The following is a 23,994-nucleotide window of genomic DNA, read 5'->3' as shown; positions in this document are numbered from 1 at the left end:
TTCCATGTTAAAGAATATTTTTCTTAACGTTTGATGAAGTAACAATTTTCTGAAGATTCTGTCTAGGTACTCTTGGAGTACTCTTGTTTCTCATACTTTCCTTCAAATTTCTTAATCTTTCACTTTCTAAAACCCCAGTGGGAAAAATATCTGTAAAGTTTGGGAAAACTATCTGGGCCGAAGTATTTGGGCCCCAAAATCTAGTGCCCAGCATCTGGGCCCTAGTATCTAGGCCTCAGTGTCTGGGCCCCAGTATCTGGGCCACGGTATCTGGCCATGGGCTCCAGTTTCTGGACCCCGGTATCTATGCCCCAGTATCTGGTAAACAGTATCTGGGCCCCAGTTTCTGGATTCAATGCGGCTTGGCCCTAGAATTGGGGACCTAGTATCTGGGCCCACTGGGGCTCAGATATTGGGACTCAGTATCTGGGACCGAGTATCCAGGACCCTGTTTCCGGGCCCCAGTGTCTGGGCAGTACCTGGGCCGCATTTTATCTGGACCCCAGTTTTTTGGCCTCCAGTCCATCACTTCAATTTGATGTTACTTCGTTCATTTCATCAATCCCTGGTAGCTGTCCATGCATGTTTAGACCCATCTGCTATTTTGGTTCTTTATTTTGCAATTTTTTTTCGTTGCCTTCATTATGCTTGCATTGTCATCATCAACACATCACCATCTTCATATACTAGTCAACAAGAAGCAATGGGTAAGGAAGGCCTTAACACTGCTAACCCTGTCCTGTATGCTAAGCTTGGCTTCAGCGGTGGGTGATGCGGTTACTACACCGAGCATTTCTGCTTAGCAGTGTAGCTTATAAAACACCACTTTGATGTCTGCACTGATTTGTGTGCAGTGGCTGGAGAAATTGCTGGACGGAGCTTATTTGCTTGCAGAAGTGGCTATTTATGTACTTGTTACTAACTTTGCTTACAGGATGTTATTTTCTTAATTGAAGAGGTGCAGATTTGGGTTTTTGTGTGTTTTTTTTATTGAAGTTGGAGTGCTTAACATCTATGTGTTAAGTGGCATCCATGGGCAATGACCATGGCCCTGATTTCATCTTTTCACCCAACTTGCTTACAAAAGTCTTTATGAATGCCTACTAATGCAGTGTTTGTTTCTCGCTAACTTTGCAGCACTAACAGGAGTGGGAATCCTCTTAAGTTGTGTTGTTTCTGCCATTAATGCATAACCAAATGTTTCATTTACTTCCCTCCCCCCTCCAAAAAAAACTTTTAGTACCTTTCTTTTAATGTTGGACTTTGGACTTTTAATGTTGTTATTTTCACAAGGACTGTATACTGAGTGCTGTTGAAGAGCTGGCAAGGAAAAATTATCAAGCTAATACTCGAACTGTTTAGACCTGAACCCACCACCTAGCTCCTGCTTACAAGTGTAGATGAATTAACTTAAATCTTATATGGACTTTTTTGCACAAGTATTCCCTAAAAGCTTATAAAGAGAATGTTGGTGGTACCTGCCAGAGATGCTACTGGTTTGTACTTAGTGTATGCATGCAGTGCATTCCTCCAACTGAAGCTCTTGTAAGGTGTGATGCGGCGTCATCCACTGTTCATGCATTGAGATAGCAACAAGTACCACAGCGATGTGTTTGATAACATTTTGCATACCCCTTTTGCAAAGCTCCTCAAGTTTTATTTATTGCCAAGATGAGTGATTTTAACTTGTATTCTTTGTTGCTCATTGCCAGCTCCAGCAGACACGACATCAGGAGAACGGAGAGGCCCCAGGCAAAGGTCGGGAGGTGAGGTCAAACTCCGATGTTGCAGACCAATCTGGGGACAGCATGGGAACACCAGAACATATCAAGAAGAAAAAAGGTCTCCTGTCAAAGGGGAAAGCTCTGTTCAAGAAACTCGGAGGTGACAGCAAGCAGAAGCATAAATGAAGGGGTTGAGTTCTGCTGCTTGATGTTGGAGAAACTGATCCCACTTCTGCCACTGATGTTGGAGAAACTGATCCCACTTCTGACACTGATGTTGGAGAATCTTCCTGCCATTGGCATTGGAAAACTGGTCCCATGGCTGCCATTGATGTTGAAGAAACTGATCAGATGTCAGCCACCGATGTTGAGGAAACTGATCCTTCTTCTGCCACCGATGTTGGAGAAACTGATCCTACTTCTGCCACTGATATAGGAGAAACTGATCCCACCTCTGCCACCAAAATAACTAAACCATTGAGAAGTGGTTGCTATCATGAGAGCAAAAGTAACAAGTGGTTTGCTGTCAAAGGAGGAGGCTGTGTTGAGGAAGCTGTTTAGGAGGTGACAAACAAACATAACCTTAGTGCAGAAAAATGATGTTGAAGGGCTGCTGCGCAATCCATCTTGAAAATTTGCCATGGCCGTGCACTAATCGTTACTAAGGAGTACATCAATTACAATACGAAAATGAAAGCTGTACAAGGATGTTGGGAAGGCAGGCTTGCCAGAAACATGGGTGAAGAAACCCATGTAACTTTGCAGAAACTGCTGCTTCAACGGCCGCCAACATTTTCCTAACAGAACTGAAGCCTGCTGCCATCAGGAAATTGGGATATATGCAGTTGTTTGAGTTGCTGTTCAATATGAAGACAACACAAACCAACAAGAATGGGAAAAAGAGTCTGTCTCGAGTAGTTGTTGACCAGAAACTGAAACACAAGCAAGGATTTGTAGGCAGCTGCCAGTCTGCCACTGGAATATCTTTCCTAAAGAAGTTCTGGCATTGTGTCTTGCATATCATGGCCTGTATCCTGCATCAAATCTACAATTGGAAACTGTGGTTTTCTGTTCGGAAATAACACTGAAAGCATCAAGGGAATTGTAAAGGAAATATATTGATGTAAGGGAAAAAAAACTAAAAAGTTAGTGCCGAAGGTTTTTGCATGTGAACTGCTCACTAGTAAATGCTTGTTGATTGCAGATAGATCAGGTACAACTAATTGGTGTAACATGTCTCATGGAAATAAGGGTCTTTTCAAATTTGCTTTCTTTTCCTTTTATTTTGTTAAATTTGTCCACTTACTTGGCTATCAAATGTTGAATCGGTAACAGGTTCCCTAGCAACATTTTCAGGAAACTTCGAGTTCATTCCAAAGCTAAAAATTGTAGCACGATACTGCATAGAAGAGTTGCCAATTAAATGTTGCAGCACACAATACACATCAGGCCAATTTGGACCATTTTCTATTCCAATCCATATTTTTTCCGAATCTATGGTCCTCATTCCTAATATGAAATGTTTATGAAATTCATCAGTATGAATCATGGGTTGAATAATTTTGCATAAACTGAATAAACAGAAATTCTATCGTAAGTGTTTCTCTTTTATTTCAGTATTTAAGACGGTGCTGCAGATTTTGTGTATATAAATGAACTGCTATATTTATTTATTGCTTTCTCAGTTTTATGGTTTTGTTCTTGGGTATATATTACCTTGGAATGCAGAGGCATGAGAATGATAAAGGATATATCCTTAACCATCCTTTTAAAAGTTTATCTCATGCCAATATATTCTATAAGTTGGCAACCTTCTGTGAATAATGTTCATTTGTACATGTGAATTTTTTTATCAAGGTGTTTATTACGGTAAAATACTGGCCTCTTTTGAAACTTGTCGTTCAGTGTTTTTGATTCAGTTGTTAAGGTTCAACTTGAGTCAATTTCACAGTTTTGCGAAGCAAATGTGGTCACCTTACCCAGTTAGCAGATATGTGGTAGGAAGCAAGTGCTCTGGTTGGCAAACTGTACTGTCAGTTTTGACTGTTTGCCATTTCACTAAGTACAGTTTTCCTGCTTAGCTCAGTTTTGTGCTAAGTATAGCTCTGTAAAATTGGCCCTCGGTTTGCTTACTGACATGACTGACTGTCAACAATGAATCAGTTGTCATTGATTTGAGAATTGGGCAGGCATTAGTAATATGTACAGTCATTCCTTATTTGAATATTCCTCAAGAGTGTAAATATTCATGAATTGTAAATATTTACATGTAAATATGTCCCTCGTCCATTAATGGTTGTCAAGACCTTTACATTCCAAGCACGTTTATGTTAATTTTTTTCTTTATCAAAGAAAATGCAAAATAATTATTATAATTCAAAAAATAATATTGGAATTCACTATAAAAAATATTTTATCATACTGGTGCCAGGCCAGTTTTTCAATTTTAAAATCAAAGACAATTCTTTTGTATCAGTCATTTGACCTTTGATTAACATTTTTTCCCACTTTTACAGGGTCGTGTTTATCGTGTTGCATCAGAAACAAGTTTGAAAATCACAGAAATGCAAATTGACAAAAACATGAAAATACTAATACGCATGCTTTAAAATGTTACTATCTTGAACGTCAGTTTGTGAATCTTGTTGATTCATTTATATATCCGAACATTACACTACATACAAATACAAAGTTGTGCATCAGTTACGCTTTTAATGCAAAAACTTGATTATTAAAATTTAGTTGATAGCTGAATACCGCTGTTTACATATTGATTTCAAGTCTTCCATTCAGGCTGTTAAATATTGATGTAAATTTATTAACTTGTGTATATTGAACAAATATATTTACGTCATTTCTTTCCAATAGTGTGCGTGTGTGTCTGTAGAGAAGTATCTTTCCTTTTAGTTTGGATTGAAGAGAGGTCAGGGTTTTGTTACTTTATTCGTTTATGCTTCTTGTTTGTCCTGTTTTATTTCGTATATATTTCAAGTCAAACCATATCAGTGCTTTATGCAGTACCCATTGAGGGGTTGTAAAAGTATTCATTTGATTTAGAATATAAAATATTAGTCAAGGTGTCATCTTTTAGAAACTTTTATTTGTTCCAAAGCTTGTTGAAAAACGCAGGTTTACTTACTCATACGGGACCCAAGCTCATGACATCCTGCTTACTAGTGCAGACATCTTGACCACTCATGAGCTTGTTGAGGTTCAAGGAAAAGCTTAACCTTGTTTCAAAATTTACATCACCATGATGAAAAACTCGCATGAAAAGTCACATTTGCTCAGAACAAAAAGTATCATCAGATGGCTGATAACATAATTATTTGCCATAGTGTCACAGAAAGTCATGATGATATGGTATTGACACATGGAGGTTGTCATGGAGACAGTGCCAGATCCTTTGTAATTGCAGTTAACAGATTAATCTGTTTTGCCCCAGCCAATGGAGTTTCGACCATTTACAGCCATGATTTAATGCCTGACATGCGTGCAAAAAATGTCTGACATGCATAATGATGCATGCTGTTAGAACATGCAGTATTGCACTAGAGAGATGCAAGTGGTGTTGTCCACGTGCGCAATAGTAGGGTCCTAATAAAAGACCTAATAGACGTCGTGCTTTGTTTACATGTGTGCTTTCCTATGGGAGCCAGGTGGGGACGCCAGCCAATCCTCCCCACCTGGCTCCCAATATGAAGCGCACATGTAAACAAAGCGCGATGTCATTATGTCGTAGGTCTGTTGGCCGGTCTATATTGCATGTATGTATATGGATTTAGCTGTGTCATAAATTTTGGTTCAAACTATACCCATGTGTCAAGCCCCTTCTGGTAAGTGGTAAATACAAAAAGTCCAGTTATGGACCGTCCAACACAATTAGCATTAGTTTAGGAGATGGGGATAACATTAATTTTTATATGCTACACAAGCAATGCAGCAGTGTTTTAAAGAATGCACTTTCATGTTTACATTCAGATACGGTGTACACAAAATGTAACACAGAGTTAAGCATAGACCCTACGCTTTGACACGATTCTGTTTTACATTATGTTTACCCAGTGTGATTTTGGGGGCAGGTTACATGCAGACAAATGCAGGGAAACCGGCAACACAAACTGTTTCTTCGCCAATTAACTGCTTACCGTGAAGTATTTCTTGCTTAAAGGCAGTTCTTTGAGATATACATGTAGCCTGGTAACTTGTATATATTTTATCCAGTACGTATGTTTGACAGTGAGAGACGTGTGCTTAAATCTGATGTCATCATGTTTCATAGTGCAATGCTATGAACCACTTCAAATGGAGAATCAAATAAGTCATAATTTCTTTTGTCATCTCCTGTTTTTGTACAAGCTCAAATAGTGTCTTATTCCAATCCAACACCAGAAGTTGAACATACATATAATATCATATATGATGTCTGTAATTTTAAACTGAAAAAATAATTTTGCGCTCATTAAAGCTTCTATGTTATATATGACTTGCTCTTGGCGGGGATCCTGCCCCCTCTAACAAAAATAATTTTGATTACCTTGTACTCGACCAAAATAAATCACAAAAAATGATTTCATATGCATGAAATTTGATAAATGGCCAAAACGTACCTACATTGTTAATTTTAATTTTCCATTTTCTCAATGCTTCCTGTGTGCACAAAATATTCTACATGTTTGTTTATTTGTAAATAGGCTGAGTCTATATATTCAAAATAATATATCAAACTTGTGTGTGCCGTTGATTTGTATCTATTTTCAAACGTTTGAAGTATCTTTAAAAATCTACAAGGAAGCCAGTAACAAATCGTGGCATTATTTTATCCTGGTTGATGAGAATCCTACAAATAGAAGTTCTTCAAAGTGTCACAATATTCTGTCAGTTGCAGTAGTCGGTCTTGTTTTGGTTTTATGTCAGGGTACAACACATTTTTGAGACCATGCTAAAATTACCAGAATCAGCCAGAACATAGGTTTCTTTTTTTTGTTAATATTCTTGTTATTTATTGTCTGTAAATCAAACAATATAATTCACACCAAATTTACACTGAAAATATTGATCTTTTCGATGAAATACTGTATTTATAAACTCCCACCAGCATAAAAAATTCCTTTATTTCTTAATTATGTTTTTCATTTTGCACTCAATTGTAAAATCCAATACATGTATATGAATTACGTTTCACTGAGGTTTCATGAAACTATATCCAAACAAGTGAATGTTTGAAACAATGCTATATTATAAAAATGGACTTGATAAAGTTTTTAAAATAAAAGACAATGTCAAAGAAAGGTAAACCTTGTTTTCATTCATTTATTAAGATAAAATAGTAGAGCTTAAAATAATGCAATATATCAATAAAAACAAAGTTCCTACTCATCCTAAGACATATCTCGTGTTTTATTTGCATAATATACAAGCATATGACTGAAACCATTCTTTCGGTGAAGGGTAAGACCCAGTATTGAAACTTTTCTTCAAGTAAATCCATGAGGCCATTTGGAATACATGCATGCAAGAAAAACACGTGTTCTGAATAGTATATATTTGCAGTCGTAATGGTGGCAACATTTCTAATTGTTTAGCACCTGTGACCATAATGGACTTTAAACTTTCTGCCCCAAACTTTTTTAATTTCTTTGGGACGGTAAGAACAAAAACATATTGCTGAGCTTTTGTGAAAATGTTGTTTACTGTTCAGTCTGCCCAAAATGTTCTTATGCTCCTCAAATTTCACCTTGCTACATAAAGAATTTAGCAAGTTATCTTGCGGACAATATTTCTAATTCTTAGCTTTTGTGACCTTTACTTTGAACCCATCTGGCCCTAATTTTATAGGATGCTGGCAACTGGAGAAATCTTGAAACTGCTCAGGTTACATCCTTGGCCAACATCCATGGGTTTATGTTGTGTAACCTTGACCCTTGACCTATATGGCCCAAATTCAAAATGTATTATATTTGGGACACTTGACCAGTTGATAGGTGCCACATGAATCGTGGCCTCCCTTGAATTTTAATCTGTATCCTAAAAGGACTGTCGAGCATGCCAATGAGTTGGTAAATTGAAACTGTTGCTAACACTCATCTTCATATTGTCTAAATTTCACAATACACTGGTGGTTCGATTGAAAAGGTCAGGTACACACTTTCCTTGATTTAGCTAACTTTGACAAGTTGTTCAATCTGCTTCTGATCTTCTCGACAGCCTTAAGCTCCTTTACCACATCACTTTGGAATCCTTCCAAGTCTTGAATAACAGACTGTAGCATGGGCCGATCCTTGGGTGCCCCACAACAATCACGATAAATTGACTTGATTACTTTCAGCTTTGGTTTATTGAAGGAGACGACGCTGAAGATGTGTCCCAAACTGTAGACGTCCGAAGTAATTCCTGGCTGACAGGTGCCCTCTACAATCTCTGGAGCTAAATGCAAGCTGAACCTGTAACAATTTGCCTTCTCGTTGTCGCTGAACTGGTAGGGAGGAGGTGGGTCGTCGATCCTTCCAGCCAGTCCCAGGTCTATGATTTTGGCGCCCCAGTTCTCCGCAGAGTTGATGTTTGGGTCTTGCCACACCATGATGTTGCGAGTGTGGAGATCACCATGTGACCAGCCTGCTTTATGCAAAGCGTGGAGTCCTGTTGATATATCAAGGCATATTTGGATCCATGCCAGTGTTGTCATGTTGGAAGGGGGGTTGTTCACGATGCCATGGAGGTGACTGGAATTGAGGGTGACCGGATCACCCACAAACTCTACAGCAAATGTGGTCTGATTAACTATTCCAACAACCTTCGGGAATTCAGGGCGGTGTTTCATGGCCATCATTACCCTCACCTCTGCAACCATGTCCTGGTAGGCTTGTGCATGATCCTGCACATCTATGAGGCACTTTAAGGCCATCAGCTCTCCTCCCGTTTTCCTCCTTTTAAGTAGGACCTGCCCGTATGCTCCACTCCCAAGACAAGTGGGTGCTCCCTGAGTCAGCACGTCCTCAATCTCAGTCTCCATGAGTACGGGGATGAAGGAGGATTCGGCAGGTAAAGGAGAAGGGGTGGATGGGGCGCAGGCTCCTTTTGTTGGAACTGTCGATATAGGTGACACCTGCTTTAGTCGTTTCCGGGCATCTGTGTCGTTTGGACTTAGCGGAAGGTGCATGTGTCTCCTGAAAAAGTGCAAAGAAACATAGATTGTGAATTTCCTTACTGGACTCCAATTTACAGGAAAATCGATATGAATGTTAAATCCTACTATTAAATTTGTGCAATCGGCAATAGGTCCTTATGGCATACATATTCTCTAGTTTTCATTTCATCAGGAATCACAAGTTCGGAATGTTTTTTTTAGATACCTTTTTGCCCTGACTGTTGGTGGAGGAGTAGGTGGAAGGACTGCATGCTGGTGATTACGCTGTGGGTGTGAGTGTGTTGCAGTCCACAGCAAGCATGCTGGGCAGGCCCCGGTGCCCCGAACCAAGGAGGTTGCCACGCATACGGAATAGTGGCTCCACTGTCAGGAAAAATGGAAAAATGAGTCACTAATAACGAAAGAAAAGTTAAAACAAATCATCAAACAAAGGTGATTAACGCATATTGGGTGTTTGATGAATGTCTGATCTATAAATAATTTCTAATTTAATATTGATAGCTATAACGTACCTGATGCCTGGTGTCAAAAGGGCATTAAATGTGTTCTTGACTGGTCGAACAATCTGATCTCTGCCCCCAATGACGTGAACATTCCTCTGAAAAGAAAGAACCACAGATTACTGACACAAGTCATGGACAATTTATGACAGGGGACAGCACAAACAATTAGCCAGACAGAGGGTAACATTAAGGCTACCAACAACTGAGTGAATGGTGAAGAGTTCAATCATTACTTCTATATTGGAGGATGGACAGATCTAAGCTTTAGTGCGGTTAAACTGTAAACACAAGCAAACAGATCTTGATTAGTACCTCATGTCCTATTGGTTGTAATCCTGGAGCTAGGGGAGCAGCACCCTGTCCATCCTGTGGTGGTAATTGGCTGGCATAGGCCTGTCTGGGGAGCATAGTTGCTCCTGTAGGTTGGTTAATGGGAGGTGGAAATTGTTGGCGAGGCAGCGGCTGAGGTGCTGGTATCATCTGCTCTGCTTGCTTTAGTGCCATCATCCACATTGGCTCAGGTCCATTCTTGCCACTGTATAAGAGACGAGAATTCATGAGGGAATTAATCTGTCTAAATAGCACAGAAAACTTTAAAGTTAGTTTCTTCCAAAGATAATTAGTCTACTATTGTTTACTCTACCTGTTATCCTGTGCCATCATGGCTGCAACTTTCTGCATGACCTCACCGACAGTCTTCTTCTGTTGTGCACTTTCCTGAAATATCAAATATGTAATAAAGTTTAGAGTTAAAAATTGTATAAGGGTTTGGACTATAATTCAGTCATCCAAGAAAGTGAGAGAGATGGCCATCAACCAATGTTGAACTTCAAAGATTGAGACAAAACAATGAAGCTTATTACCGTATGATCTTGTGATCCACATCTTTGTCCAACAGTGATATCCTCAGGCTCTTCCTCAGATGACGAACTAGTAGAAGAGTCACTGAAAGAGTCTTCGGAATGCACCGGAGAGGTCTGTGACACTGACTGATGGTTGGATGCTGTCTGTTGAGCCTCGGCCATCTTAAGCGCCTGGACCCACTGGGGTTCAGAACCACTTGCTTCACTGAAACATAATAAAGTGTACATTTCAACCTCATACGGTTGCTCAAACTTTATTATCACAACTTATTTTGAGAATTAAATTGTCTATGTACATGTATATATCCTACCTGTTTGCCATCATGGCTTCAACTTTCTGCATGACCTCACGAACAGTCTCCTTCTGTTTAGCACTGTCCTGTAAGATTAGACACAGTTAATGGAAGGGTTTAGTATTGCACCAAATAGGATGCACTTGCATTCAAAACGTTTCAAAAGACTTTGTTTCTAATTCGACATGGACTGTTGCATCATTGAACAAATTTAGACAATTCCACTCTGACCTGAGGATCTTGTGATCCATGAAGATCTTTGGATCCCGGTCCTGGTTTTGTAGCGGTTGCCTCATCCTCTTCTGATGATGAACTCGTTGGAGAGTCTGAAGAAGAGGAATCCGCCCTTAGTTGCGGTGATTGTTGATCAGACATTTGGTTAGACGCTGGCTGTGGAGCCTTGGCAAGTTGCATCTCCTCAGTCATTCTCAGGGCCTTGACCCACTGGAACTCGGGGCCAGTCTCCGCACTGAAACATTATTAAACGCACACATCAAACTCACAATCATACAGCTTACCCTGGGCTGTCTTTTTTCCACACTCTATTTTGATAGTTCAGTTTCTTTGCAAGATGATCTTTGAAAATCCACCGTACCTGTTATCCTGTGCATTCATGGCTTCAACTCTCCGCGTGACCTCAGTCACATGTTGTTTGATACTCTCCTGAAAAGATAATACAAATACACAGTTATGCTTCGAAGTTGTACAATGTACATCAACAGCAGAGCGAAAATTGCCTGTATATTTCTAAAGAATAAAACAAATACCATTTCCCAAAGTCGAAACTCTCGGGCAACGATGGTGGAAGTTTTCCTTATTTATATGACCAAAAATACATGTAGCTTTTAAATGAACAAAAAAAATACCTTCTGGTTTGAAAGTTGATCTCTAAGACTTTGAGCTGATGAGGATGTATCCTCCTCCCTTGCTCCTTCATCATCAGCATCGTATGTATCATCGTCCTCTTTAGAAGCTAATGACAACACATGTGGAGAGGTCGTGAGTTGTGTTGCATTAGTCTCTCCTGGGGAATCATCCCTTGAAACCTCGGTCGGAGTTTCCAGAGGCTGGCTGTTTCCCACTTTATGGGGGATGTCAACAGGGATGACTGGACCGGCATCATCTTCTTGATGAGGGGACAGCATGCCTGAAGCATACTGGTCCAGGGACAATGGCTGGTCGAGGGAGGTAGCACCTCTCTCCGGCTCTGCTGCCCTTGTTGGGTGAAGAGGCCTGCTAAGAAAATTCGAAGAAAAATCTTGTCCATGTTTTTCAGTTGTCAAGACAATACCGTTGTAATCTTGTTTTGACCTGTTGCCTTTTAATATTGATCATATATATGCAAGATGAATTTATTAAGCCTGTATCTCCGCGTTGTTATTTGGATACAAGTCCCCCCCCCCCACATGTTCATAATGCACACACTGTAAAATACGCCATCCATCACAAATTTTTAAATCGAGGCTTGTGAAGACAGCTAAAAGGTCCCATAATTATGAGCCACAGATGCTAGAACAAAATTTCCGTTGTCAGCGATTGTGGTTCGCCAACCTTTCAGCCGAAGTATTCCAAGGAGGTTTTGCTCCTTTCTCCCTACGAGTACTTCTCTCTTCGTTGGGATCGTTTTTCTCGCCATCAACAGGTTGCTCAATCACTGCATTTTTGTACTGAACCGGCAAATTCCCAAGCAGATGTCCTAGCATTGGTCGCAACCTGAAGAGATATGTGTAGTAAGTGTAAATAATAACTTCATTTAAAGACAAATAGAAACAAAACTCACACCATGGTTTAGAAGGAAAAAAGTTTCTTAAATAAGAAAACGTGAATCGTCAATCGTCGGGTTCATGAGAACATGAACCTTATGAGTACATGAACCTGAAAGCAAACGCTACAACTGTCACCAGCCTATGTTTTTTTTGGTGTTTTTTTTTAAGTTGACTTAATTTTTTTTCAAGAGTTGACCATGAACATTTGCGAATTTGAAAAGGCCCATTTTTGTTAAATACCTTTCGACCAAGTTGATGGTTGTAAATGACTCTGGAGGGTCTAGGGTAGGCCTCTTGCCCGGCTCACCGGGAGATGGGGGCAGCAGGGGTGATGGGTCAGTTTGCGCCGGTAGTGGGCTCACCAACCGATCAGATGGTGACCATCGGCTGTAAAACCACTTTCTGTCGGAGGAAAAAAGAGAACATGCGGCGTCGCTAGTTTTTTTCTCCGATTGACTAAAAAATATAATTAAAGACAATTGGAGAAAAAAATAGCGACATCCTCCTTACCAAAGACATTTAAAATTGAAAGCAGTGGGCAAGAGACTGGAAGTTTAAACCTCGCTTTACGTAGGTCTATTAACTCAATCAAGAAAAAAAAAGGACCAAGGATGATGTCAAGAGTATTAAAAAGAAAAGTATGAACGATAAATGTAACGATTTGCCGCCCTGCAAACCTGTTTGCAGGGCGGGGGTACGAGCGAAGCCTACTTTTTGAATCCAAGGCTTATAAAAAAAAAACAAGACAGGCTACTCAGTAAACCTTATTTTAAAAAAAATTAAAGAACCACTTAATAAATTATTGAAACAAAAAAAATCGCCGGCCCTCCTCTGTCGGCCAGGATGTTCTGTACTAGTAGGCCTAGTCAATAATACAATTTAAAAAGTTGATTTCTTTGTAACTTACCGGTAATTTACCGAAGCCAGCTCCTCAACTACACGTAGCACTGTAATCATTGTCAATTGTTTTATCTCAAGACGAAATCCGCAAAATATATCTCTTTGGTCGCATTAAAATGCACCGCCGAAAAATCCTTGTGTAACGAACGAACGCTCAACAAGAACAGAAATGGGTTGCTTTGTCTTTGTTTTTGTTTTTCATTTGGCAACGTGGTTGCGACGTGATTCGAGAAGCGCGCGTGGCGGTCATGTGTTCGTGCCGTCACAAAGACGACTTCATTGTATCCTGGGCGCGCGTTCGTGTGATACGCACGGCATCTATGATACGCACAAATCTAGGTGTTCTGTTCTATATCTATGGTGATACACTGTTGCGCAAATGGCAACGCGCGCGTATGCTTTACTTGGCTGTACCATTATTATACAAGGGGACGACCAGGGGACGACCAACGAACTTTATGAGCGCAATGACACCATGGACACAATTTAAAGGGATACTGGGTCCTGGAACAGCCCAATAATTGGGCTACAACGCGCTTTGAACGAGATGATGTTAATCGGAAATAACATTTAAAAGTAGGATATAAACATCCACACAACTATCCTTTCAAAACTGGGCGTTTTTGTGTTATTCCTGTATTATGCTAGCCTTGACCAAGGCTATCAGCTTGTTCCCATATGAGCTTGTTCCAGCTACCGCACACCGCGCGCGCAGCGACACAATGTTGTACTATACCGTTAGCCCCAACGACCCTTGCGTGTGCTTTGTGTGCATGTACCTACGCCCCACACACACTTCCGCAAACAGCCGTACAGTAAGTCGAGGCGGAAGATAGCCTTGACGCAACCGTGTATGCCGAATATGATAATTAGTACGCGCTATGGTAAATAGTCTTCTCTCATTGGATAACGGCTGACAAAAAAATGAATATTTAGTACGACCAAAGGTTTATAAACCAGACGGCCTGTGGTAACAATAATTATTGTAAAACACCCCCTTAAAATCTTAAATAATAGTAGAATAATATTTATAAAGTTACACATAGTTTGGATCGAAAATGAAATGAAAAGGATGAAAAATTAGACCTTCAAAAAACGGCAAACGGTACAAAACCGCACGCCGTCAAAAACAATGCCACCATGCACAGAGGCCACGTTGGGGCCGTCCACTGTAGGCACCGGCCCGGCTGTCGCCATGCAGTAAGACACGCTACGCTTTCACGTTCAGCGGCAAAAAAAAGCGCTCACACTATTGAGTATATCTACCGCTGACTTTTTTTGGGGGGGGGGGGGTATTTCTTCTAAGCTGTCAAGGGGATATGGGAACAAAATATCTCTCCTTCAGCAAACTTATTCTGTAAGATTGATTTTAACTTGTATGAACAACTTATAAGTTATATGTCGTATGTACGACTAATATATCGACATGGTACGACATATTTCGACAGGGTACGACTAATATCATCGACAGGGTACGACATTATGTCGACAGAGTATGACATATCAAACATATGACATAATGTCGACAGGTGCCGGTACGACATATATGTCGTGCATAAGTCGAGTCGACAGGGTACGATATATGTCGCATACAACAAAGTCGTATATAAGTACGACTTAATATCTCGTGTGTACAAAATATGAATTGTAACTCGTATGTTTGACTTGTTTGTCGATTGTGTCGTACATACAACATATCTTGTGAGAACGACTTGTATCTCGTGCGATTTACATCTACGACTTACATGTCGTACGTATGTCTTAGGTACAACATATACGATTCATACGTACGCGTTAAAATACATGTGTCGTACGTATGAGATGTAATTTGCACATGGTACGAATTCAGGGAGAGTTTTTTTTCACCATGTACCTGACAGTTTCGTATATTTCCATCCCAAAGTCAATAGCTCGTTTCTTGCAGTTAAATCATACGGGTGCTTATAGATACGAGTTAACCTGCATTCGATTAAATGGGGATGATTTGACCTGGGTCCGAGTTGACCTGTTCCCTACATTCGCTGTCAGAATAGCACGGGCAGGTAGCGGCGTGATAATGTACGCTGTTGCACCGACAAAACGTCGGCGGACTGTTTTGAACTGTCCAATTCGCAATACATTGGAAATAGTATCATTTTGAACAATAGTTCACTCATATAGCGGCATGTTTCATTTGTTTGTAATAAAACTGGAGAAATGGTTTAAAATGGGATTGAAATACCTGGACATACCATGGTTTGAGTGAACATACATGTACGTGGTGTATACAGTAATTTGCGGGTCATGAATATGTATGTCGCGGGTCAAAGTTTACGGGCTTTGAGTGGATATCGTGTAATATATGCGCATCAGAAATTTTCGGCCGATTTCGGTCGAAACTATAAAGAAACACATAAGAAATTCGCCACGGTTGCGTCAAGGCTATCTTGCGCTTCGACTTATTGTACGGCTGTTTGCGGAAGTGTGTGGGGGGGCGTACGTACATGCACACAAAGCACACGCAAGGGTCGTTGAGGCTAACGGTATAGTACAACTAGTGATTGTGTGGCGGCGCGCGCGGTGTGCGGTAGCGGGAACAAGCTCGTATGGGAACAAGCTGATAGCCTTGGTCAAGGCTAGTATTATGCGTGCGAGAACGAATTTCGGGGTGCACTTTTGCGACCCCATAGGCTAATTTCGCGCTATTTGGATGCTAGTTGTGATTTCATTAGTAAAGTGTTCGCCTTTTTGCGGACGTTGAAGAAACCACTTTTTTTGCATTGGTGATTGGTCACCGCTGTTCCCGAGACACAAAACGTGTATCGCACACTGAGAACGACACGGAAAACGTTCGTGCTCCGTCGTGTCCAATGGAAACAAGCGGGTTTGTTCGTCTTTTCTCGGGAACGGTAAGACATTAGGTTGGTTTTCTTTCAACCAGATGTTTGAAATAGGCTAAGTAAACAATCCAAAACATGAAATTTTCGAGGATTTCAGGACCTTGTGCCCCTTTAACTCTTGATGCTGACCGGGAATCGTACTATCAGCGGCCATGGGGAAATGTGCATTCTATACATGATCTGCTAATAATAGGCAATGAAAATCTTTCTGTTCCAATTTTATTATGTTGTAACTGACAGCATGATAGAGACAGTAGGCAAAACTAAATTAAGTAGGCGTCCGTACAAAAGGCATAGGTCCCCCCTTTGTTTTTACGATTTTCATCGAACTCCGATGAAATCTACACGGTACGGTATTCTCTGAAAAAAGTCATCCTTGACCAAGCTGAACGTGCGTAATCACCTACATGACTTGTGACCATTAAATTGTTAATGTACACAATGTAAACATACAAAATCAAACAGAAATGCGAAGCCCTGAAGGAAGATAAGTATTAATAGGATGAAAATAAGTTAAAGCAGTGCTCACCAGAAATATTCTAGCTGAATTTTTGGTCAGGCCTGAAGGCCTTCATCGGAGCTGGGAGTTGGACTGGCGGTTTGAATGCAGAAAATTCCACATTCAAACCGGCCTATAGTCAGGCCGAAAATTCTGCTGGAATATTCCTGGTGAGCACCAATATAAACGTACATGATTTTGTATTGATTGTGGTTTGTATCTGCTGCAGGACCAGGTTATTTGCTCCCAATTTGCGATAGTTACTGGGGCAGGCAGCAGCAGCCCAAGTTGTGAAGTGTTGGAGAAACGTTGAAAAGGTGTGTAAAAAAAATTGCTAACGGTTTAGCACATTAGAAACAGATTTACAAATGTATATCCATTTCTCCAAACTGAATTAAATTTAATTTCTTTTTGTTTTGTTTTTATACCTTTAAAGTGCACCTATTTGTGTAATGACCATGAGGTGTTTTATTTTATACCCAAGGTCACTATTTTCAGTATGATTTAGGCAGAGACTCCCATTGTGGTTAAGGATTTTTTTCTGTGCAAAATAAATTTTAAACGATGAGAAAAAAACAGCCACTCTCTTGGCGGTTAAGGATTTTATTCTATACAAGACAAATTTTAAGAATGAAATTTAGTTTCTGACAAAAGTTTGTTGAAATGTGTCCATTCACTGCCTGTAATGAACCAAGGGAAACACAAAATGTAGAGAATTGAGCAGGCAAAGTGTAACAGCAACAGCCACAGTAACTGAAAAACTAAAGTGTCTATGTTACCTTACTATTTCGCTCACTATAAAAATGTTTTAATTTGAAATACCAGAAAAGTTATTAAAAGTATTCCGAATATTCACTCTAAAATATTTTGGTAGGAAGTCGTAAACCAATTTGAACGTGATCACCAGAAGTGAAAAATTTCAACTTTGTCCTGAAGAGCAACCACTAGTTTGGTATCATCCATACCAAACTAGAGCAACCACTAGTTTGGTATCATCCATCCATAGTATTTGCCGAGTGCCTTTGGTTCCTTGAAACAGTATTAATGGACGCTGACTGGTTTTTCTCCCGTAGTAAACATTTTAAATCCTTTGAATCGGCACTGACTAACGGCCATCCTTGTGCCTCCAACATGCCCTTCATATATATTCCCGGATATATCCCCGGATATATCCTGGAATATGGGGAAGGTGTTGATGAGATCACCATTGTGCTTCCATACGCGAGGATTACCATACCAGCAAGCGACAATGGAGTCATTAAACACCAAACTCAGTTGACAGTCTGTGATGGTGAACAGATGATGCTTGGATACTACATCCCAAGCAGAGAGAGTGTTCTGAAACCCACCGAGAAGGCGCTCTCCCACCAGAAGGCACATACTGAATTCCAAGGAAGGCTCAAAGATGTGCAGACACACGCCCTTGTCAACATCCCACAACCGCAAGGAGTCGGTGGCACTGGCAGCAAGATGACTTCTCAGTGACAGATCCACTATTTCTCCCGTCTGGCCCCTCAGGACATGTCGACTTGAACCGTTGAAAGCGTTCCATTCAATCAGCTGAGACGGCTGACTGGAGGAGATTCCAATCAAGGTTTTAGCATCAAATCGAAGATGCCTCGTTGGGGTTTCGTCATTTCCTTTATACGACATTATCCAGTCAGCACGCTTGCAGTCAAATAAGCGGATGGTGTGGACAAAGCAATCAACCTCATACTTATTAGCTACTCCCACACCGCTCTTTACCTCACAAAATTGGGGAATCCAGCCCGGGTGTGGAAGAAGCTTTCTAGGGTAATAACCGCTACAATCAGTGTTATCGCCTGCATCGCTGGGAAGAAAAAGACCACTGTGTTCATCCTCTTGCTAGAGTCTGGTGTTGGTGACTTTCAATTTCTATATACATTTGACAGAATAAGCATTGCATTCTTGAGGTTTATTGCAGCGTGTCCATATCTTGTTGACAGCCAACAAACACTGTTGCTTCTTCGTGCAGCTGTGGTGCAGGATGAATGCATATCGCAGGACGTTTCCTAGTACACTGGTTATCGTTCCATATCCCATTTGGCCGTATCTCAGCGCAGTGCTCATCTCCTCCAGAGTTGCTAGGTTGACGCCCCTTAGTCGGCCAAGTCCTCAACTCCACCTCGTCAGTACCATCCTGACACTTCCAAGTACCTGTAAAAAAAACCACGTAATTTTAAATTAACTACGGGGTCGAGGTGGATATTACAGAAATACATCTTCTGAAATAACTAACATCATCCAACCCAACTTGAGTTTCGAATTCCAACGAACCTTCTTTCTCGAGATCATTGCAATTGATCCAAATACTGGATGACTCTGGCACTAGGAGCATGAGGAAATCAGTTTCCTCCTGAGACAGTGGCACGACCAAGACACTTCCCATCTTGATGCACTCCTCTTTTGCCTCAAACCATGTCATGGGCTCAGTGATCATGGCTTTGTAGCATTTGCGTCCCCACTGGTACCAAGTAGGAGGACACGCCCATCCATGTCCAATGGATGCCTTACACATCTCGTTACCACCAGCGCAACCCATCAGATGAAGGCTTATCAAGCCAAAGATGAACCATTTAGACACCATCGTCTCTCTCATCTCACTCTACTGGAGTCCAGTGGTGAAATGATCGGACTACACCTCGAGCAATCATTCACTTGTAAAGCAATACGGCGATTTTTTTTTTTTTTTTTAATATATCTTAGCGACTGTAATTAAACCCGTTGGATGTCCCTATTGTAGTATGACCATGAAATTCTTATTTATTAGAATTGACACCTAGTTGCCAAGATGCATTATTCTTATGCCAGTGGTTTTCATCAAGTTTCATTACGGTGAATACGAGTTCCAGGCAGATATCGATTTGGCAAATGATGCAAGTCAGCCACGCTGTAAACAACCACTTCATTTAATGCGAGATCCGTGACGCCAAAAGTGAAACTTAATTAACTTTTTATTCACCTTGGCATATTGCCAAGCGAGATGGCAACTTGTGCAGTTTCAAAACCCATAGCTGAGATGTAACGTTCTATGAGTTCATAATTACAACGTTAAAATGTGCGCACTTGAGATTCATGGCTAGGGGCGCGCGCGACGCCTTTTGAAAACCTTATAATCAGCCCAAGTCAAACTGCAGTTGCCCCAAAAAACAATCTTCTGTTAAACTCCCCAGAATCCATAGCTTGCTTTCGATGAGGAAACACAAACACTGCGTAAAGTGGAAGAGGAAACCTTTCCAATGAACTAGAAAAAGGCATCAATGGGTTCACTATTGTATAAGCACAGTTAAGCATCATGATTAAACGTAGGCCTAGGCCTACATGTTAAAAAGTAGAAAACATTTATAAGAATTTTCCCCAAGATTAATGCGCCAAGTGCTTTATTTCAACATCAAATTGCCAACCGAATGGTTTCACAAAATGTTACTATTTTTAAGCTTCCTGACGTATAATTTGGTCTGTACAGCCATTGGGATAATTTTGCAAGAATAAAAACGTTTTATTTTCTACGATAAATGATTGCAATTCTCTTAACCCTGAATTCTAAGTAACTTCTAATAATAGTATGCAATACATCTTTCGACTTATCGGAATTTCGGATTTTGATATCTGCTACAAACCACATAAATTATTAGCTACATTCCTAATTAAAATATTTGCAAATTCCTTTTATGAATGAAAATTTTGTCTCATTGTTTGAATAGAGTTTATTTGGATGTGCCTTAATTGGGCCTGAACTTGTACTAGGAATTATGTTTGGTAATGTGGTTAGGAGAAGTGCGAGTTCATCTGGTTACGGGTTCGAATCCTGCAAATGGAAAAAAAAATCAGTCTGTTCAAGTTTTCACAATCAAAATATAGTTGTCTGAATAAGTTTAAGTTATTACGGCAGTTGGTTCGAATCCTGCTATGTACTCCAAGATGTATACATGTACTCCTTATCATTGCTATCGGTTCTGTGATGGGATTGAATCCTTGATTCACAATGCACAGATATGTAGACGTATACTGGAATTGATTGCCTTACACCTTATGATGACAATCATCAATCCGTGTTTTCACTGCAGTTTTTAAAATGCAGCTGTGGTGCAGATCGGATGCAAATCGCAGAGCTATTCGATTACGTGACTTAACGAAGGATCCTTGCAAGCATGGCGGGTTATTTTGCTGGCTGGTATATTGTCTCTTGACCAAATATTTGTTGACCGCCACATTTGAGATGACTGCCACATTTGGGATGACTGTTGAGTCTCTAGTGTTGTTGACCGCCACATTTGGGCTGACTGTTGAGTCTCCAGTATTGTGAAGTAATTAAGCCCTTATTCACAAGTATAACTTTATATGTGGGCATAATGCCTGTGTCCACTGATTTTACGTAAAATGATGTTATGTGCAATGATCTCTCGAGGCTGTCTGTGTGCATGTACACGTCTCGTACTAGTATAATGGTTAATTTTCACAGTACACGTGTAATACCGTTGGCCAGAGGGAAGCGTTCAAATTGACTACTGAAATATTCTTGGGAAGTTAGACTGATGCTGGGATAAGAGTTTAGTTAAATATTTTGTACAGAATTGTGCAGACAGCTCATGGATATGTGTAGGACCCATGATAAGTAGCGAGTTCCTCTATCTTTAATTTAAAAAAACCTCAGAATTATTGGCTTTTCATTTGAGGGCTTTTACATCGTGTACATATAGTGTGATCAAGTTTCAAAGGTTACGGGTTCGAAACCAATCTGTGTTCATTGTGGATTCTTAAAAGTGCAGCTGTGGTGCAGGTCGGATGCATATTGCAGAGCGTTGGCAATTACATGGCAAATCATTCCATTTCCCAGTTGGCTGTACATGTGCACAGTGCTCATTACCTAGGTAGTTATCAGGCTGACGCACATCAGTCTGCCAATTCGTGTACTCCATCTCATCGGTACCATGACACTTCCAAGTACCTGTATTATAATTTAAAAAAAAAAGACAGGATACAATACATAAATACAAAGTGAAAAATGAGAAGAAATGCAAAATCAAAACAGAACATTGTTCTGTAAGTTTGCACGTACTGTTATTTCCAATGTTCTTTATATTTTCAGCAAGTTGATCATACTTCATCCAGGCTCTATTAATGACCAAGTTATCGAAATACAATTTTCTTTGTTTTTTCCAATCATCCGATACGTTTGTGACTTTTTGATTTGACAACAGCTGATGTTATATTATTCAATATGTAATAAGTTGTGCTCCTTTTTTTAAGTAAAGAAAGAACACAGACTGAATGATTCAACGGTGACCAACCTTCTTGCTCAAGATCATTGCAATTGATCCAAAATTGTGTCTCTGGCACCAGATGCATGAGGAAATGAGTTTCCTCTTGAGAGAGTGGCACGACTAAGACACTTCCCATCTTTATGCACTTATCCTTCGCCTCGAACCATGTGAGGCCTCCATGTATGGCTCTGTAGCATGTGTTACTCCTCCGAATCCAAGTAGAAGGACACTCCCCTCTAATGGAGTCCTTACACATCTCGTTACCACCAGTGCAACCCATCAGATGAAGGCTTATCAAGCCAAAGATGAACCATTTATTAGACACCATCTTTTCACAGACCTTACTCACCTGGTGTCTGGTACAGAGATGAAATGACTGAATTTTACGTTGAGTCGATTTATAGCTCGGTCTTTGTATCATGGACAATATGAACCGGTGCAGTATATTGATCAGAGGTTATAAAAACACTGAGTTGACTGCATTTAACGTTGCGTAGTTTTGTGAAGAGTTTTATACCTTTGATTTTTTTTTTCAATAACAAAAGTGAAGATATCAAAAACATGTTGGAAGCTCGGCCTTTTTATCATCGACAGTATGACATGGTGCAGCATATTGATCAGAGGTAATAAAAACAACCTTGGTGACTTGTGTTCCATTTTTTTTTAACTGTAGGAAACTGATAACAGTAGTGATTTGTGGTTTGCATTGAATGACAGTGAATAAGAGTTCTGCCTCTGATATTTTCTTTTAAAGGTAGAGTCCATCATTTGCAGCCATCCGAAAAGTAACTGGCGTAATTATTGTTGAAAAACTAACTTGGTTGAAAGATAGTAAGGAGACTAAACTCCCTGTGAAATTATTCTTTCTGGGAAGCTGTCATTTTGAAGTAATCAACGAAAGAAGGCATTTCCAACGGTGATTCTTAAGAAGCACCGTAGGAAAATTTAAATTAGTAGTTCGTTTTGTTATTCAGCGAAGCGCGCACAAGTATTCGAACGACGCACACGCGCGCGCGGTTGTTATAATTCGTCGGATCAGTGCGCGACGTCGCGTATAGTTGCAATTCAAAACAATTCAAAACATGATTCAGCAACTTTTGATTTGAAATTGAGATCTTAGAATGCTGTTTTTCTCGGAATATACAGCTAAAGCTGAGCTGGAACTGCATCAGGTTAGTTGTTTAGCACCCTTCTTTAGATCTTGAGTACTTTTGTTGCTTCAAACGAACAAAATGCACAAATTACAAATGATGGACTATACCTTTAAGCCAAAGATGAACCATTTATTAGACACCATCTTTTCACAGACCTTACTCACCTGGTGTCTGGTACAGAAATGAAGTGACTGAATTTTACGTTGAGTCGATTTATAGCTAGGTCTTTGTATCATGGACAATATGAACCGGTGCAGTATATTGATCAGAAGTTATAAAAACACTGAGTTGACTGCATTTAACGTTGCGTAGTTTTGTGAAGAGTTTTATACCTTTGATTTTTTTTTTCAATAACAAAAGTGAAGATATCAAAAACATGTTGGAAGCTCGGCCTTTTTATCATCGACAGTATGACATGGTGCAGCATATTGATCAGAGGTAATAAAAACTACCTTGGTGACTTGTGTGCCAATTTTTTTTTAACAGTAGGAAATCTAAAATTATGAGAAGTGATTTGTGGTTTGCATTGAATGACAGTGAATAAGAGTTCTGCCTCTGATATTTTCTTTTAATTACGCAAGTGAAGATACACAGACACGTTCGAAGCTCGGCCTTTGTATCATGGGCAATATGAACTGGTGCAGTTAATTGATCAGAGGTAATAAAAACAACCATTTTGACTGCTATTCCCATCCATTTTTGTAACAACAAGATGTCTCAAATTACGAGAATTGACATTGTGGTAACGAAATGCAAATAATTTGAAGATAATTGGACGTATGCGCTGTATTGAGTTCATATGCATGGTCATGGATGTGGATTGTAACTTTGCCAAGTTGAGTTGAACCTCTGTAACATCCATTTCTACAAATCACTATCAAATATCCTAGAAGCTCTCTGACATGTTTAATAGAAAGAGACATACATGGATATCCTAGAAGCTCTCTGACATGTTTAATAGAAAGAGACATACATGGAATG

At 40.0% G+C, this 23,994-nt stretch overlaps 3 protein-coding genes and 1 pseudogene across 3 annotated transcripts in view; 1 reads left to right on the top strand and 3 right to left on the bottom strand.

Annotated features, from left to right (window-relative positions):
* Positions 1-7,015, top strand: part of LOC119726853 (RIMS-binding protein 2-like) — a 100,869-nt gene extending 93,854 nt beyond the window's left edge. The window contains exon 29 of the mRNA XM_038198708.1: positions 1,713-7,015. Coding sequence (XP_038054636.1) covers positions 1,713-1,910 — 198 coding nt within the window. The 3' untranslated portion in view covers positions 1,911-7,015. The remainder of the gene's footprint in view (positions 1-1,712) is intronic.
* LOC119727045 lies at positions 6,475-13,286 on the bottom strand (annotated as a pseudogene).
* Positions 13,287-17,615: 4,329 nt separating this feature from the next.
* On the bottom strand, positions 17,616-19,241 carry LOC119726852. Its single transcript, XM_038198707.1, has one exon. It carries the CDS (start codon positions 18,225-18,227, stop codon positions 17,616-17,618), a length of 612 nt encoding a protein of 203 aa, XP_038054635.1. The 5' UTR covers positions 18,228-19,241.
* On the bottom strand, positions 18,511-19,182 carry LOC119726851 (hepatic lectin-like). Its single transcript, XM_038198706.1, has 2 exons — positions 18,873-19,182; positions 18,511-18,752 (listed from the first exon to the last, which is right to left on the bottom strand). The coding sequence occupies exons 1-2, from the start codon at positions 19,180-19,182 to the stop codon at positions 18,511-18,513; spliced, it is 552 nt and encodes a 183-aa protein (XP_038054634.1).
* Positions 19,242-23,994: the final 4,753 nt, after the last annotated feature.

The sequence above is a fragment of the Patiria miniata genome, unplaced genomic scaffold (assembly GCF_015706575.1).
Source record: "Patiria miniata isolate m_02_andy unplaced genomic scaffold, ASM1570657v1 HiC_scaffold_2, whole genome shotgun sequence".
NCBI lineage: Eukaryota > Metazoa > Echinodermata > Asteroidea > Valvatida > Asterinidae > Patiria > Patiria miniata.
The sequence above is the reverse complement of the archived record's forward strand: the minus strand, read 5'-3'. Positions and strand labels throughout refer to the sequence as shown.